The following is a 13,788-nucleotide window of genomic DNA, read 5'->3' on the forward strand; positions in this document are numbered from 1 at the left end:
TGTCTGGAGAATCTCAAACCTCATTTTTTTCATGCCTATTTTCTTTTATCATAGAATTTTGATTATTTCCCACTTTCTTGGACATTCTCAAATACCCTGCTTCTAGTTTTCAGTTCCTGGCAAGAAACCCTAACTGATGCCCATCAAATTTATCTTATCAGCTTTCTAATTATCTGCAACTACTTCAAACTGTCTCCCCATTCTCTGTAACAGGCCAATATCACCTTTCTGTTTGCCCTCAGCATTCACACGCAGTTTTTCACAAAACAAAAGCCCTAAGAAGAAAAGGTCCTCAGTTGGTTATCACCAAACCTAAACCCACCTGTATCAGAATTTATCCTTTTCTCTTTTCTTTCTTGTTATAAAACAAGTGCATTTTAAAGGCTAACCCCTCAACCTGAGCTCTGCAGTCCAATTCCTTTCATGTCCTCAGGGCCACCTCCTTCACTGAAATTTACCTTGCTTTCCTAAATTTCTAACCTCTCCAGTAGACATTAGGCAGTCAACCGATATTCTGGTTTGCTTCTTTTAGTAATGTGGTAGAAAATCAAACCTTGCTTGTTATAAACCATTAAGATTTGGGGGTTGGTTATTACTGCAGCATAATTTGGCCCACTTTGATTTCCTCTTCACTGGGTGCCTCCCTCAGGGCATGAACATGGTCAAATCTCTTCACCTTAGAAACAACAAAAACAAAAAACCCTCTCGAGAATTCCCCTACCCCTATCAGCTACGGCACTATTTTTCTTCCTCATCTTCACAGCAAAACTGCTGGAAAATGTTCCACTTCTTAATCTCTGTTTCACTTGCCACCCTACTGCAATCTGGCTTTTACTTCCACAATGCCACAGAAAGGATTCCCACTAAGATCATCAACAACCTTGTTGATACATCCAATAGACATTCTCTGTTCTTACATCATTTGTGCATGCTTGCCAGTATCAATTACTTCTTCTTGTTGATACGCTCGTCTCTCCTTTAAACACTACTCTTAGATTTCAAAACAACACGCACCTTATTTTTCTCTTCTCTGGCTGATCCTTCCTAGATTCTTTTGTAACCTTCTTTTCCTCAGCCTGTCCCTTAAATTTTCATTTTCCGTATTTGACAGCCTGAGTGATCTACAGACTGGCAACACTGGCATCACCTGGGAGCCTGTAACGAAAGTCGAATCTCTGATCCCACCAGTGTCTTACATTTTAACAAGATGTCAGGTGATTCCTATACACATTCAAGTCTGAGAAGCAATGGTCTATAGAATTCAGGCCGGCCCCACTATGTTTCTGACTGTTCACTCCCACACTCCAACTACTACCCATGAGCCCATTAACTGTCAAATACTTATCTCCAGTCTAGATTTTTCTAGGCATCAGATCTACACCGCCCTCTCCCTCCTGCAAATCCTCATTTGTATGCCCTACAACAATATCAAACTCATAGTGTCCATAGCTGAGCCTATCACCTTCTTCCAACAAGCCTGATCCTTACAGATAGGCATAAAAGAGTCATCATTAACACTGCACTCGTCCCTTCAGATAAAATACATCACAAAATCATTTTGAGTCTACCTCCTAAATCACTTTAATCTGTCCACTTCCCTCCATCTCCACTGCCAACGTGCTAATTCAAGCTGTCATTTCTCACCTTAGTTACTGCAAGGGCTACTTAACTGGTCCCCCTGAACCAGGACTGCCTCTCTTCAATCCATTCCTTATACTGCTACCAGAGTGAATTTAAACATTTAAAATCCAGTCATTTCATTCTTTGTTTAAAATGTTTTAATGACTTGCTACAGTCCATAGAAAGACTCAATGTATCTCAAGGCCCCGCGTATTTTTCTAGCCCAGAGATTTTCAAATTGCTGTTTCTGAAATTATATTAAAGGATCATGACCAGCATTAATAAAAAGAGAATAGAGAAGTTCAAAAACAAAAAAACCTCAAAGCAATGTGCAGATAATTAAATACTATTTTACAAAACTTTTCATCTAGTTATACATATGTGTGTACTGGCTTGTAAATTCAAATATATTCCTTTTTGGGCAAAGTGGCCAACAAGTTTGAAATTGACTGCCCTAACCTCATCTCAATACACTCCACATCCATGTTCTTATCTTTTCCAGTTTCTCGAACTGAACATGTGCTTCCTTGATCTCTATGTTATGGCACATGCTACTGCCTTTGCCTGGAATCGTTTCCAAACCCCAAACTTCAAACACACACACGTACATTCACTTTGCTATCTTTCAAGTTTCAGCTTAAGGGTTACTGTCCCTGAAAAATCTTCTAAAATACCTTGTTCTGAGTTAGGTGATAGCCCATATTCTCTAATACCTTAATATTGTATTCTATTTATCGCTCCAAACACACCACAATCTCTGTAGAGTCTCTATCTATTTTATTAATTAATACAGTGCTTAAGATACTGTCACAAAAATAATGTCCTCAATAAACATTTGTTGAAAGAACATTTGTTCAAGAATGTATCATTAGAATGCATTCATTTTCAGCCAGGCGCCATGGCTCACGCCTGTAATCCCAGCACTTTGGGAGGCCGGGGCTGGTGGATCACCTGAGGTCAGCAGCTCAAGACCAGCCTGGCCAACATGGCAAAACGCTGTCTCTTCTAAAAATACAAAAATTAGCCAAGTGTGGTGGTGCACACCTGTAATCTCAGCTACTCAGGAGGCACAGGGTGCAGTGAGCCGAGATCACACCACTGCACTCCAAGCTGGGCGACACAGTGACACTCCAACTCAAAAAAAAAAAAAAAGAGTCTTCATTTTGAAAACACATGACATGACTTTAAAAGTAAAAGCTACCAAAATTCTGACTGGGAAACAATGATATCAAGCTAAAGGTGGTCAAAGAAGAGCTGGGACAAGCCCATTGAAAAATACTCCTATTTAAACGAGAAAGAAAGGTACATTTTGGACAGGAGAACAGAATGACACTGTAATAAAAAGTAAAAATAAAGTATGCTTTAAAAAACTATAATTATATCAGACTGGAGACATGGACTCAGAGAAATGTGCACAGTGGTAAACCTGTTACGTTGAAGCCATATTACCAAGATTTCCAGAAAACATGTCAAGATGCAACTGAAATATATCAGACTGAGACAGAAGTGACATGACTTCCAATCTCAAGTTGTGAAGTAGGGAATAAAATGATCTAATTTTTCCTTTTAAAAGATCACCATAGGCGGCTCTGTAAAGCACACACAATGCAGAGAAGGAATGGAAGCTAGATGACTAGTTAGAAGGCAAGAACAGAAACAAACAGTGGCTTGATCTATTATGGTAATTACTCTGGAGATAAGTGGTTAGATTGGGATATACTAACAAGGCAGACATTTGCTGAAATGAAGGGAAAGAAGCAAAGATAAATCTCATTTGGCCTTGGCAAGTGAATAAATGGTCGTGTCACCACTAAAAGGAGGATGGGAACGCAAGTAGAAATCAAAAGTTCCATTCACAACATCCACTGCACAACTGGCTATACCCTTCATGTGGAAACAATAATGAACATTTTTTCCTGACTTATTTAACTTTTCATCTGTTTAGGTATTATTTTCTCAGCTAGACTGTAAGCTCTTTGAATACATTTCTTCAAGTCCCTGGAGCAATATGCACAAAACCTTGTTTGAAACAGAGCCTTAATAAATAAAAGTTGTAAAGTTACTTAGACGTCCGTATCCTGATTTTCAAGCCAGTATGCCCAACGAAAAACTTAATTTAGGGCTGTAAAAGAAGTGGATTTGTTTTTTAAAGAAAAGTTTAAATTATGAAGATAAATGGATAAGGCCCCCAAAACACCTGAATGAACATGACATGGTTGAAAGAAATAAAAAAAATGTAATGGTTTAAAAATAGTAGTCTAGGCCGGGGGTGGTGGCTCACGCCTGTAATCCCAGCACTTTGGGAGGCCGAGGCGGGTGGATCACCTGAGGTCAGGAGTTCGAGACCAACCTGGCCAACATGGTGAAACCCCGTCTCTACTATAAATACAAAAATTAGCCGGAGGTGGTGGCGGACGCCTGTAATCCCAGCTACTCGTGAGGCTGAGGCAGGAGAATCGCTTGAACTTGGGAGGCGGAGGATGCAGTGAGCTGAGATCGCGCCACTGCACTCCAGCCTGGGCGACAGAGTGAGAGCCTGTCTTTAAAAAAAAAAGTTGCCTAAATGATGATCTAATTACACTCTATAATACATGTTATAAGGTGCTTTTAAAAAGTCACCAAAGGCCTATACTAAGAAAGTTCCCGCTTAATGATAAAAATTATTTTTTATTAGAGTTTTATTTATTAGTCACTCAGAGAACTTCGTTTCCTTTACTACAGACCTTTAAGATACAAATCAACCTGACAATCACCTGAAGAGAGGAGAGTAAGCCAAATCATCTCTGGAGATTCCTTTCATTTTCCTTTTCAAAGAGAATCTGCTAATCAATAGAAATTTCTCCACCCCAACATAAAAAACAAAAAAACAAAAACCTAGGTTTGCGGATAATTTTAACACTAATAATAAAAGATGGACTATTTTTCTGAACGATCCACATCCAAAACAGTGTCTGCCTGCTTTTGTTCCGCGCAAATCTATCTCAAATGTAGAAAGGTCGCTATGTGCTTCTTCACCAGGCAAAGACCTTAAAGTGACAATTATTATTCTAAGGGAAAGGACGGCTAGAGATACGACAACGACACTCCTAATAAAGTTAATTTCGGTTGGAACGTGAACATAACATTTGCTTTGTCACAGTTCTCAAGTCCTTTAAGCAAAGTACATATTCAGCCTGCATAAATCCTGCCTGTTTTTGGTCAGATGCGCATGGCTAATGTTACGCAGTACACCCACTACGGGGAGCGCCAGCATAATATATTTGCGCCTCATTTACATTTCACAAAGCACGTGCATCACTTAAGAAACAAAACCAGGAAAAAGGGGGCAGCGGGAGAGAGAAGAAAACCTGTGCTGCCTCATCCCCTCCACTATCGAATCCGAGATTACCTCTTGCCTCTCCGCTTCCTTGTTCTTCTGCCCCTGTTTCTTCGCGTACCACATGCCGATTTCGCGGCCTTTCAGGTGCCCAGGATGCCGGCCCCTGCCGCCTCGACCACCCCCTCCGCCGCCGCCGCCGCCGCCTCCTCCGGAGCCTCGGTTCCCTCCATGACCCCCTGCTGGCCCCCCTCCATAGCCCCCACCGGAGCTGCGGGGACCCCCATCACGGCCCCAGTTCTGATGGTAGTCATAGCTCATTGTCCTGGCGGACTACAACCCGTCAGAACCAGCAACTGCTGGAAATGGCGTCCGGGCCCGGAAGCCACTGTGCGCCCACTTCCGTTTTGCTTCCGTAGCGCCGCGCAAGGGGGCGGGCCATTTAGCGTCACAAGCAATGGTTTCTGGTGACGTCACGGGGGGACGACCCCGGTGGTCTGGAGGGTGGCGGGGATCAGGTTCAGTCTGAGCACCGGGGTTGTTTATCTTTGTACCTCTGGAGCAACAGTCAGCCAAATGCTCCTAGATTTTCTTCCCTGGGCCCAGCAAGTGAGCCAATAGCTTTTGGGTTTTACTTTCTTATTCCTGGTAAAATGCGCAGTTTTCTTGCACTTAGGTCCTAGGGTAGTAAACGTTGATTGAAACAAAAGAACCCGTGGATCAATTCGCCATCTTCTGAAGAAAAGTCTCTAAAAAATGAGTTCTTCTAGTCTTAAAAACAGCCTGACAACTTTTCTAATATGTAATTTAAAATACCCTTACCTCCTTGAAAGTATTGTCACTATTTACTTAACACTATTTACTTAACACTATTTATCCAGTAGTGTTAAGATGAGCGTGTCTACCCAAATTCAGTGCAGAGCTCTTAGGCAATGTAAATATACTACTTTGAAGATTCATATGTTCATATGAAGCCACATACTGTTTATTAACCAGCACATTGAATGTTTTGTACAAGCTGTTCTTGAATAATCAAGTAATTGGGCCACACAGGCTTGGATGTTCACCAGGAGATATCCAGCTCATGTAAAGGTGCTGGGAATACTCACTGAACAAAGCAAGTATGGCATGAGCTTTTATTTGCCTACAGTCTTAAGGGAAAGACAAAGGCTATCTTTCTGCAGTGAATTAAGAAAGGGAAATGCTGTATGCCAGGAAGGGGTCTACAATGCACCACTGTGGCCTAAAAATTATTTTGAGCAAAGACATTTGAGTTTCTGAAATCTACCTGTCTAAATGCAGAACCACACGGAAGAATTCAAATCAAGCTCCTCCCTGGGAGGGAAACCCAGGAAGACTGACTCTTATCACTGGAGGTTAGAAGCTGGCAACACACTTGAATAGACATTGTCACAAAGCTATCATATCTGGCATCTGTTTTAAGGTGTCATTTATTTTTACTAAAAGTCATTTGTTTTTTCCATAAGTGCTGTTTTCCCCTTCCCTTCCCGTTTTAAGATGGTAGATAAGTCAGAACTCTGCCTCCCTGAATCACCTTTTTCTGTGAACTCTATTATGTATGTGGTTAAGTCTGTCTTCTCTCTTGCTAATCTGTTTTGTCACTTTAAGTCTGGGGCCTGCAAACACTGAATCTAAGAAAGTAGACAAAAAGTATTTCCTCCCTAAGAGCCATGAGATACTACAGCAAAAGAATTTAATTTTGGAGTTAGGTGAGTCATGCAACAGCTTTTGAGGTAAGTAGACTTTTGCCAGACTAATGGGCAGAAGAAAAGTATGACAGGTGAAAGGAACAATGTGTAAAGACAGATAATGATGTGAGACATTGGAGAACTCAAACAACTACGCTGAATCTTAAAGGCTGATGGGGAAGGCCAAAGAGGTAGATAGGGGTCTGATTATGGACAACCTTATGTGCCACTTAAAGAACAGTGATATGTTTTAAGCAGAGCAGTGATTATTTTGACTGCTTCAATTAGAAATAAATAGCAGAGACAAGAGTGGATACAGGGAAACTAGTTAATGTGATGTAGGGGAGGCAAAATGGGATGACAGGGCATTACATGTGGAAAGAATTGGAATCAGGAGACATTAGAAGGTAAAATTACTTAAATTTGATGATTCATTGAATGTGGAGAATTGGAAGGGTTAAATGACTCCAAGTTTAAGATTTGAATCATTAACCCATGGGGAAGCACATTATATCCTGAGATGAGAAACACAGGACAAGAAACATTTTGGGGTTGAGGGGCAGGGCAAGTTAATGTGTTTTATTTGTACATGTAGACTTTGAGGAACTTATGAAACATACAAATGGAGTATCTGGAAAGCAGGCTGTAAGAATTAAAAGCACAGAGGCCAGGTGTGGTGGCTCACACCTGTTATCCCAGTACTTTGGGAGGCCAAGGTGGGCAGATCACTTGAGGCCAGGAGTTTGAGACCAGCCTGGCCAACATGGCGAAACCCTGTCTCTACTAAAAATATAAAAATTAGCCGTGCATGGTGGTGCATGCCTGTAATCCCAGCTACTTGGGAGGCTGAGGCAGGAGAATCACTTGAACCCAGGAGATGGAGGTTGCGGTGAGCCGAGATTGTCCCATTGCCCACCAGCCTGGGCAACAGAGCTAGACTCTGTCAAAAAAAAAAAACAAAGAAAAGAAAAGTTGAAAAGTTAAAAGCACAGAGAGTAGACTGAAATTGCATGTTTTGGGAGTCCTTGGCTCATGTGATTAAGGCCATAGGAATGAATAGTTTCTATAAAAGCATCCCAATTGGGCACTCCTGATATGAAAACTATGTCAATTGTCTAAGAGATGAGATTGAGTAGGCATATTGAAGATGATAGGGGCAAAGTGGGAAGAAAATGGTGAGAGTGTTATGGGCTAAATATCTTTGTGTTCATGCAAAATTCGTGATGAAGCCCTAACTCCCAATGTGGCTGTAGAAGAGGCCTCTAAAAAATGTAATTAAAGCAAAATGAGGTCATAAAGGCGAGATCCTGATAATAGGTTTAGTGCCCTTTAAAAAGAGACATCAGAGAGCTTGTTCCTCCCTCTCAGAGGAAAGGCCATGTGAGGACAAAACAGCCATCTATGCTCCAGGAATAGCTCTGTAAACCAAAAATAATTTTTTTTTTTTTGAGATGGAGTCTCTGTTGCCTAGGATGGAGTGCAGTGGCATGATCATGGCTCACTGCAGCCCCAACATCCCTGGTTCAAGCGATCCTCCAACCTTAGCCCCCTAAGGTAGCTGGGACCATAGACATGTACTGCCACACCCAGCTAATTAAAAAAAAAATTGGTAGAGATGGGGTCTTCCTATTTTGGCTGGTCTGGCCTTGAACTCCTGGGCTTAAGCAATCCTCCTGTCTTGGCCTCCCAAAGTGCTGGGATTACATGTGTGAGCCACCACACCTTGCCCCAAAATAAAATTGGAAGCCCTCCCAACCAACTGAATGGACCCATCCTCTAAGCCAAGAGCATCTTAAAGTGAACCTGACTTGGTCAGGCCATGACGGGAATGGGAGGTTGGACATGCCTCATTATACCTTCCTTCCTTTGGACTCAGGTACAGCTGACCAGTATTAACATTGAAGCAGAGACCTTAAGACTGACAGAACAGACTCTTTGTAGCAATATGATATCAACATAGTAGTAGGCCCTGAAAGAAAGCATTTTACCCCAAAATATATTTTTTTGACATATTTTGAAATGGCCCTTCAAAGCTGTCTCTCGTGGGGAAAATCTACATTCTGTAGAGAATCTCCTTCCCTTTCCATTTCTTCTCCGGGATCCAGGAGAGGATTAACTAAGAGTCTGGGACCTTTTTAAGTTGAATAAGAAATATTTACAATCTATTCTTTCTGAAGCCTGCTACCTTGGAGATTTTATCAGTATAATAAGAACATTGGTCTCCACAAGTCCTTATCTTAACCCAGACGGTCCCTTCTGTTGTTTCTAGGTCTTTAGATAAACTCTTTCAATCAATCAGAAAATCTTTGAATTCACCTATGACCTGGAAAACTCCCTCCTCCTTTGAGTTGCCCCACCTTTCCAGATGGAATCAATGTACATCTTACATGTATTGATTGATGTTTTATGTCTCCTTAAAATATATAGAACAAAGCTGTACCCTGACTACCTTGGACACATGTTCTCAGTATCTCCTGGGACTGTGTCACAGGCCATGGACATTAGCATCTGGCACAGAATAAATCTCTTCAAATGTTTTAGAGTTTGGCTCTTCACTGACAGCTCTCATTAGGAACTGGATTAGCTGGCACCTTGATCTTGGACTTCCTAGTTTCCAGACTTTAAGAAACACATTTCTGTTGTTTTGGCTGCCCAGGCTGTGGCGTTTTGTTATAACAACACAAACAGACTAATACGGAGAGTCAGAGGGGAAGAGAATTAGTGTTTATTTCTCACTTAGCATTTGCTAGGTATTAGACTAGGTGACAGGCATTTGTGGCAGAATAATGGCCCCAAAGATGTCGTTGTCTTTTTTTTCTTTTTCTTTTTTTTTTTTTGAGGTGGGCTCTCACTCTGTTGCCCAGGATGGAGTACAGTTGCATAACCATGGCTCATTACAGCCTTGACCTCCCAGACTCAAGCAATCCTCTCACCTCAGCCTTCCAAGTAGCTAGGACCGCAGGTGTACACCACCATGCCTGGCTATTTTTTTTTTTATTATTATCTGTAGAGATGAGGTATTGCTATGTTGCCCAGGCTGGTCTTGAACTTCTGGGATCAAGTGATCCTCACACCTCAACCTCCCAAAGTGCTGAGATTACAGGTGTGAGCCACTGTGCCTGGCTGAGATGTTCATGGAAACTCCCTGGAAACTGTGAATATATTACATGGCCAGGGCAAAGTAAGGTTGCTAATCAGCTGATGTGGTAAGTAATTTTATGTGTCAACTTAATTGGGCTAAGGGATGCTCAGAGAGCCGGTAAAACATTATTTCTAGGTAGGTCTGTGAGGGTGTTTCTGGAAGGGATTAGCATTTGAATTCATAGACTGAGTAAAGAAGATCACCTTCATCAATATAAGTGTGCTTCATCCAATCCATTAAGGGCCCAAGTAGAATGAAAAGGTGGAAGGCTAATTTACTCTCTCCTCTTGAGCTATGACATCCATCTCCTGTTCTTGGACATCAGCACTCTTGGTTCTCAAGCCTTTAGGCTTGGATTAGAACTATACCACCAGCTTTCCTAGGTCTCCAGCTTATAGAAAGTATATTGTGGAACTTCTCAGTCTCCATAATCATGTGATCGAATCTCTCATGATATAGCTCAGTTTCTGTGTATCTATATTTATCCTATTAGTTTTGTTTCTCTGGGAAACCTGATGAGTGCAGCTGACTTTAAAATAGGAAGATATCCTGAATTATCTGGGTGAGCCCTGTGTAATCATAAGGGTCCTTAAAAGTGAAAGACGGTGGCAGAATAGAAGGTCACAGTGATGTGACATAAGGATTTGACTAGTTGTTGCTGGCCTTGAAGATGGAGAAAGGGGTCACAAGCAAAAGAATTCGGGCAGCCTCTAGAAACTGGAAAAGAAAATAGATTCTCCCCCAGGGCTTCCGGAAAGAAATACAACAATACTGATCCCTTTGAAGTTCATGAGCATGATGATTGGGTATTCGTGCGCATGTGTGAGATGTGCCAACCTTGAACCATGTTATGACATCGGCACATTGCTCATCTAACATGAAGAAAAATAAATAAATAAAAAGAAATACAACCATATTGACCCCTTGATTTTAGCCCAATGAAGACTCTTGTCAAAACATTATGCTACAGAACTGTAAGATGGTAAATTTGTGTTAGTTAAGACTCCGCAGTAATTTCTTAGGGCTACACTAGAAAAGTAATACAATTCCTTATCTCATTTCACAGAATCCTCATGACAGCCCCAGAGAAAGTTAGTGTTATCTCTATTTTCTGATGAATTGTTTTACTGCCCTTCGCCTCATGTTTGCTGATCCTAAGTAGATTCTTAGTTATAAATGTAAAATTACTATGTTTTCCATACTTCTTCAGCATGAAGTAGTATTTAAGGTATTGCTTGAGCCTATTCCTTTAGGCAAACACTTTAGTACAAATGTCACTGTAGTAAAAATCTGCACAAAAGGAAGATTTTCAATGAAAGACCCGAGAGACATTGATGGGAAGGAAAATATCAGTTGTTACCTGCTTTTTCTTTTTTCCCTGCCTTGATCGGAACCGTGAAAATTTTTACATTGCCTAATGCCAGAAAACAAACAGAATGGTTCATTATAATTGCCATTGTTTCTCTTACTGGTCCTCTGTTGTGTGCTGTTCTTTGGGCAGGCAACAAAGATGTCTCTCTCAAATGTCCTCTTCATTAATGATGGCCTGGGCCACAGAATGCATAGCCATTGCTTTCAAACCCACAGCATTTGGTGTCCAGCTTCTGCTGTCCCCATCACACCTGCCATCACATCTGGAATGCAGCAAAGGTGAGCCACACGGAGCCACACCACCACTGGAAACTGTCACAATTTTCTCAGTATCAGGGAATCTTTTCTTCTTCATCTTTTTTTTTTTTTTAATCTGTACCCTGGGAAGGAACTCTTATATAACTTATTCATAGGTGTAATATTCACAAAGGCATGGGGGTGAAGGAGATTTTCTTCATGTTCTTGGAAAATGAAACCTTTAACTTCTACTTCCACTTGGAGGTAGGGATAGGGACATGAAGATAAAAGTGACCCTACCCTTCTATAGAATGTAAAGTCTGGCTATGGGCTGGAACACCTACACATAGCCTCTCCATTTGGTTTCTCTATGTGGCCTCGTTTGAGCCTCCTCACAGCATTGCAGCTGGATTCAAGAGCAAGTGTCACCAAGCAAGGTGGAAGTACATGACATTTGACATCTTTAGGAACTAGTCTCAAATGTCACATAGCATCACTTCCACTGTGTTTTACTAGTTGAGACAGTTACAGATGTCCCCTTAGGTTTAAGGGTGGCTAGGGCCTTAGCACACCGTGGGAGTAGAGCCAAAGTCACATTAGAAGAGCAGGATGCAGCAATTAGAGACCAGCCTGGGCAACATAGGGACACCCTGCTCTACAAAAAATAAAAAATTAGCCAGGCGTCGTGGTGCAAAGCTTGTGGTCCCAGCTACTTGGGAGGCTGAGGTGGGGGAGTAGCTTGAGCCCAGGAGATCGAGGCTGCAGTGAGGGCATTCATGTCACTGCACTCCAGCCTGGAGAACAGAGCAAGACTCTTGTCTCCGGAAAAAAAAAAAAAAAAAAAAAAGGAAGAAGAGGAAGGGCATGTGGGATGGAAGGAAAACAATTCTAAAATAGCACTATCCTAGGTGAATCAGATATTTGTATGAACAAATGCCATGTCTGCCTACTAATTCCATCTGTTTCCCACAAAAAGGAAAACAAAAACTGTGACTTTGTGAGGTCATAGGATTTCAAGATCCACATTAAAGACCTTCTTGAGAGATTTTCATAACATTTTCCTTTTAAAACTACACAATCTCATTAAATTGGTGGATTTTCCTCACCCAATTTAAGCATGCAATCTTAGATCTTAGGAAAAAATATTGTGAAAGAGTGCTAAGAAATTTTATTTAATGAATAAAACTTTTTTAACTTAAAAAGGATAATGAAAATATAAGGCCTAAAGTTTTCAGTTAGCAAGTAGATAATGTAACTTTGCCACTCTAACTAGGTAACCATGGCTTTGTCTAAAGTCTAATATTTTTTGACCCTGACATTAGAAAGTTTTTGGGGCTGGGCACAGTGGCTCACGCCTGTAATACCAGCACTTTGGGAGCCTGAGACAGGTGGATCACTTGAGGTAAGGAGTTCAAGATCAGCCTGGACAGCGTAGTAAAACCCCGTCTCTACCAAAAATTAGCTGGGTGTGGTGGCAGGCGCCTGTAATCCCAGCTACTCGGGAGGCCGAGGCAGGAGAATTGCTTGAACCTGTGAGGCAGAGGTTGTGGTGAGCCGAGATCGCACCACTGCGACATAAGGAGACTCCGTCTCAAAAAAAAAAAAAAAGAAATAAGAAAGTTTTTGGAAGTTGTATTTCTACCACATGGTAGAGAATACAATTTACCTCTGAGGCATATTTTTTCCCTTATTCTTGAAAAATTACCCAGTGAGACTATGCATAGGTGAAGGTAGAGCAAAGATCCTCCTCTGTAACAAAGTGTTTCAAAAACAACATGCCTCCGGATATCTAAACTGCTCTATATGACATTGCAAAATATTGTGTTCAAAGTTTTTTTGTATTTGGATCTTTGACTGCTCAATTCCGGAAAGTGACTGTGTATTCTTGAGAGGAATGTATGTTTCTATGCGTGTGTATGAATGTTTGTGTATGTGTATTCTCTATGTATTTGAAATTAAGACTTCAAGACTGTAGGAAAGACCAGTAGCTATGATCTTCTTTGTATATTAAACTATAAAAGAGATTGTATAAACTAACATACATTTGGAGCAGTATAGTCTGAACTAGAGTGTTGACGTCACAGATTCAGGGTTAAGAGCATACAATTCAAAGTTGGGAAAATGTATCATTGTTCAATTACTGTGTGCAGTGCCTCTGCCTGTGCAGCTTATAAAAATGGGCAGGGAGCGCTATTTACATTCTATTATGGTATAGTATGTGATTGTCTAGTTGGTTATAGGGCATGTAACAGAGGCAGGCTAGCTAGCTCTTCACCATATTTTGGGTTCTTCTTCCTGTACACAGCTAGATATATTTCCTAGTCTTCTTTGGAATCAGCTGTGGTTCTGTATTGAGTTCTATCCAATAGCAGAAGCTGCAATGACTGAGGTGC

At 41.2% G+C, this 13,788-nt stretch overlaps 1 protein-coding gene and 1 non-coding gene across 3 annotated transcripts in view; one reads left to right on the plus strand and one right to left on the minus strand.

Annotated features, from left to right (window-relative positions):
- Nucleotides 1-5,328, minus strand: part of DHX36 (DEAH-box helicase 36) — a 50,995-nt gene extending 45,667 nt beyond the window's left edge. The window contains exon 1 of one of the 2 annotated variants that reach the window (XM_054479942.2): nt 5,009-5,328. In XM_054479942.2, coding sequence (XP_054335917.1) covers nt 5,009-5,257 — 249 coding nt within the window. In that variant the 5' untranslated portion in view covers nt 5,258-5,328. The remainder of the gene's footprint in view (nt 1-5,008) is intronic. The other variant, XM_063662372.1, reaches the window with a different exon arrangement.
- Nucleotides 5,329-10,561: 5,233 nt separating this feature from the next.
- On the plus strand, nt 10,562-10,665 carry LOC129034444 (small nucleolar RNA U13). Its single transcript, XR_008501919.1, has one exon. It is a non-coding gene; the product is annotated as a small nucleolar RNA U13 (small nucleolar RNA).
- The last annotated feature ends 3,123 nt before the right edge of the window (nt 10,666-13,788 follow it).

The sequence above is a fragment of the Pongo pygmaeus genome, chromosome 2 (assembly GCF_028885625.2).
Source record: "Pongo pygmaeus isolate AG05252 chromosome 2, NHGRI_mPonPyg2-v2.0_pri, whole genome shotgun sequence".
NCBI lineage: Eukaryota > Metazoa > Chordata > Mammalia > Primates > Hominidae > Pongo > Pongo pygmaeus.